Here is a 4,909-nt window from a genome sequence, read left to right on the forward strand (position 1 = left end):
TGGCAGGCAGCTAGGCACCGGAAGGGTGTTGCAGCTGATGATGATCTGGTGAATTTTCTTCAGTATCGGACAATGTATAGCGATTTTGGTCAGCTGTTTTTCACTAGTTCCCAACACACCGGGACACTGCATTCCTAGGGGTCTTAGCAAAGCCTACCCAGGTCGAACAAGCTGGTACATGGCTGTATACACCAATACGTCTGATAACGAATGAGTGGGTTTCGATAACTGCACAAGTCCACCAGCAATAAACACCTAGTTTGCACATATGTGAGGATGCGTGTGAACACGGTCTTGCGCGATAGTGCAATCGAAGCTTTCTTCTGGCTGGTACAATTTGGGCTGCCATCCTGATAAACAAAACCATCTGCCGGACAATTACGAACACTCGTAATTTTTAAGCATGCAGTAGTCTTCCACGGAAGGAAATCCTTCCCCTCGTAATTAGAGTCGCGTCATTCCAGCTCCGACAATGGATATACCTTGAAAGACCACTTCTCCACCTTCCACTGAAAGCAACCCAGTGCTATCTCAATAAAAACCGCATTGAGAATTTCGTCCACCGATCTTTTGTGCAGTCTTGTACCAACTACTTGTTTGGACAACAGCATGAAGGCAGCATTGTTCCTTCTAAGTATTTGGGGGTCTCATACCATTGTCGTCATCAGTATAACACAAAATTATTTCAGCTGTCCTCTGCAAATACCATCTTTCAGATGAGACCATTTTTGAATCGTCCTTTCTGAGTTTTTCGAATGGTTGTCCCTTCTCGAAGAGACGAAATATTAAAGGAGTTCGTCTCTCGTTACTTGCTGCGGGTAGTTTTCAAAGGGGTGAAGGTGTACTACACCCGAAAGATCAACCAAAGGAAGGAGGCGAGGTGGCCCAAGTGGTTAGGGCGCAAATTTACTGACCGGAAGTTCCGTGGTCCGAAGCCGATCTCTATCTCTCGACTTCCTCTGTCTGGGTTTGGGCAACCTGGCAATATCCCAGCCCTTGTGTAACCTTCAGGTGGCATGGCAGTTAGGTACTACAGCTGGACGATTTATTTTTCAACCAAAGGTATTTTGTGGTCGAAATTGGTCCCTTTAGAATGAGGCAGCTGTACATTGGTCCTTTCTCGTGAGACCACAGGCGATCGCTTCTAAGAGTGAGTTTGCTGTTGATATACGCTTCACATACCAAATAAATCAATCACTGCAGTTGGCCTACCTTGACAATGGCCCCTCCATAAGTGAGTAACCAAAATTAGAGAAACATGCCTTCAGCATTCAGCTACAACACGGAAATTTGAGCCAGAATGTCACTTAATGATGAAACACCAAACACTTAACGTACGTGGACTTAACACGGCTTTAGGTAGCCTTGATAGTAGATTCAGGTGGAATGTTCACAGCTGGTTCGGAATACGTTCAATGCAACCGGGCTCACTTTCGGACTCAAACAAGAGTATCTGATGCAACTTCAATTGGATTCCCAACGCGGTGGCTTCATAGTGAGGTTCGTCGTGGCGGCGATCTCCATGGGAATCAAGGCAGCTTTCATGCTGGGCGTACATTGTATTGTGAGTGCTGTGAGAAAAGGTCACAGCGCCAGCTCCTGTGCATTCTTGTGTCATTCCCAACATTTAATGTGTGCTTACACTATTTGCTCCTATTATTGATAGGGGGTGTCCTCCCCCTTCCCTCCTGTCCAAAATGAGACTGCCCAACTAGATCCATTTGGGCTGTTGTCTTATATATATTACTGTTTACGGCGCGATACTTGTCTCTGCGAGATGAAAATTGTGTTTCTGCGGTGAGTACTGGTTATGCGAAGAAAGCTGTTCCTTCGTTGACTATCTTCACTGCCGTGTTGCTCACGGACTGTTACTTGCTATGCACAAAGTCGCATACATTTACGACTTAAATTCTGTCGTGGTATTCTGAAGCTAGTTTTTTTTACGCATAACCTTTCTTATGCTGTTTGACTATCATTCGTTTCTTGCATCTGGTCCTTATTTCTTCTTTCAAATGTAGTAGGCAACAGGCCTTATTTTATCACTTTGTTTCAGGCTGAAGAAGCTCAGCGGCATGCCAGCTGATGCCAATCTTACAGCGTCTGATGTGCGGCAACTTCTGTGCGACATCGAAGAGACATATCATGACGTATTCAAATTCGTTAACCAGGATAATTAACTGTTTACAGAATCCTTTGCAAAACGTCCAGTTCTGTTATGTAACTTGACTTTTTTCCCATACAGCATTGCTCTTCTGACTTGATTAGACGGTCTTCTTCTTTTCGCCTGGCGTGCGTTGATGCTGACAGTTAATCGGACCCGGTTGATCATCAACGTAGTCGGATCCAATTGACCTAGATTACTCACTGTATTTACTCCCGTGAATTCCCGTGACTTTCTGGTCACAACAACTAGGTGAAACGTGTTTCCATAACCTATGCTTGCAGTAGTTGAGAACACCGACTTCTCGGTTTTTCGGCAAGTCGTGCAATCGTCAGTTTGGCAGTTTTGTTATCACCGGTTCGTTGACAATCAAGGGAATATCATGGGTGGTTTGTTGTGTACTGAGGCGGAGCAGTACGTATGTGAGTTTACATAACTTTTCCTTACAGAGGGGACAGTATATCGTCATTTGTTGCTGGGGTTAGCAATCCATTCGGTTAGAGTTTCTCAACTTGTACCCTGAGTAGTCGATGTGTCGCGATGGCATTCGGACTTCACCTTGTTTGATAATCTTACTCACTCCCCTTCGATAACTAAATGGTAAAATTGTTATGGAGCCTTATCAGATTTACCGATAGACCGCAAGTTTCCCCCGTGTTCCATGCAATCCCCTCCTAAGTAGCCAGTGACATCAACGTTTACAGTCTTTTCCACAGTAATTGACTTGATTGTTGAGGCTGACGCCCGGTGATTTAGGAAGCCATCCAATCACGGGTGGACCGGCTTAGGCGAAATGAACCATGATATATCTAGCCTCTTTAACTCCGCCTCGGCACATCCAACTGACCTCAACCTAAGTGATAGTTGGTGCCTATGAAGGGCGGAATGATCACACTTGGTAGGTTTCGCCGATGAGATCGCGTGCTTCCTCAGAGAGAACTCTGCACAACCACGAGGAGAGGAGATATGGGACATGAAGGCTATTACCAGCAAACTCAGTTGTCTCGTCGGTGCCGCCTTCTTGAATTGGGACCATTATCTGGTTAAATCGGTAGTCAGGGGCGCTCAGAGACGTGTCCGAGTCGCGCGGTAAGTGCCGCCTACGAATCCAATCTGTTGCTTTCATCGGGTAGTCGTCATCCCGGTTCCTCTAATGTAAAGTCAATTATATTAGCTTGCCCGTAGTGCGCACCTATTCAGTTCAGCCTCCCTGGGTCATCAGGTGACGAAACTGGCAGCTAACCGCTACATATGCGTGACGTCATGGGATTGCATTCTTACAGGTGTTCGACGACATAACGGCAGCATAACAGTTGACTTCATCGGCGCTGATATACGGATCGGTCGACAACTCTAAAATGTTAAGACTGGAAGCGGACAGATGTGTAACTTTGTGGATGAGGGCACCACACACCTTTCATACTTAGTGGGAAAACTTGTTCTTTCCTTAGAATCACTTGCAGCGTTTGTCGAAATACTGCATGGTTCCAAAGCCTACAGGGACGTGGAAGTTACTTCTAAAAACGTTCTCAATGAGAATGCTTTGCCTAGTTTCGAATCCCTCTTCTTAATTGAAATGCTGTATACTAATCGAATCAGTGAGATTTCATCACCACACACCGAACAGCTGTCTTATTCGACATTTGTGTCGCCTGCGGGAAGAAAACCTGCCGAGCCATCTAGTTGCGCCCTTTCTGATACACACTATCAGGATCTAACGAGATGGTACGGGGCAATTACCTCGTTCTAGCTGAGATATTTTATTCTGGAATCTCCTTAGTGGGAGCAACAACGCGCCATTACCAATTCCCTTCGAAGAGCTTTGAGACAGCAACTTCGTTTTATATTCGTTCAAAGTGAAGACGAGACATTCCATAAGAGACCGAAGAACACTATATATAATTGAGTGTTCTGTGAGAGATGAGGTGTTGGCTGACAGTGATGAGCAAATTAGTTTTATCTGATGGATAACAGAGATGTAGTTTTGGGGCGTTTGAAGATTTTAAACAAAAGTTAATTAAACGAGGATTCGCAACAGTTGTATGAATTCGTTTTGTCCATGCGTATGATCAGAGGTCAGTTGGCAACCTATGCGATGATGGACTGTCAGATCACCTTGTCGTCCAACACTCAGCCGAAACATGGTAAATCTGGAATATCACGGTAGGAACGTGGATGTTGGTAGAGCCAGGCGTTTCTTATTGTCTTGACTGTACGAATACCATTAAGTGGAACAGGCGGCTTCCGAAAGAAGCTTATCACATGATTACGGACAGACCGACCCATTCGATCTTTGCATCAAGTCCGGAGCGGTCAGATGGCCACATCTGGACAAATAGGGAGAGCTTTGGTTGATTATCTTAACAGCCTCGACAAACCTCAGATCATGGGATTTTTCGTGATGAAGGGGGTAGTGAATGCTGATTTGAGATTTAGGTGATAGGCTGTGGTGATCACATGCGTGACTAGTATTTTGCGCTTTCAAGTTGGTCAGGCTTTTGAGAAAAAATAGACACTTGATCTCTCATCCTAGTGATTGGACGCCTGTGGGTCTTGCTTTGCAGCTACCTATAATTTGCATACACAGTGTTTTTGCTCCACTAGGCTGACATCGATTGATAGCAATCAAGTTGATAGCATTGTTCTGAAACGCCATATCAATGTTACGATGCCACCTGTTATCGTACAGTCGCCTTCGACAGGGAGTTTTATGCGGTTTGGGTTCGATGTACTGTCACTCGTTAGGGT

General features: G+C 45.2%; 1 protein-coding gene across 1 annotated transcript in view; it reads left to right on the forward strand.

Annotated features, from left to right (window-relative positions):
- Nucleotides 1-2,255, forward strand: part of T265_09685 (hypothetical protein) — a gene marked incomplete at both ends in the record, with an annotated part of 15,040 nt that extends 12,785 nt beyond the window's left edge. Inside the window, one exon of the mRNA XM_009175840.1 lies at nucleotides 2,054-2,255. Within this exon, the coding sequence (XP_009174104.1) occupies nucleotides 2,054-2,177 (124 nt within the window). The remainder of the gene's footprint in view (nucleotides 1-2,053) is intronic.
- Between the last annotated feature and the right edge of the window lie 2,654 nt (nucleotides 2,256-4,909).

The sequence above is a fragment of the Opisthorchis viverrini genome (assembly GCF_000715545.1).
Source record: "Opisthorchis viverrini unplaced genomic scaffold opera_v5_297, whole genome shotgun sequence".
Lineage (NCBI taxonomy): Eukaryota > Metazoa > Platyhelminthes > Trematoda > Opisthorchiida > Opisthorchiidae > Opisthorchis > Opisthorchis viverrini.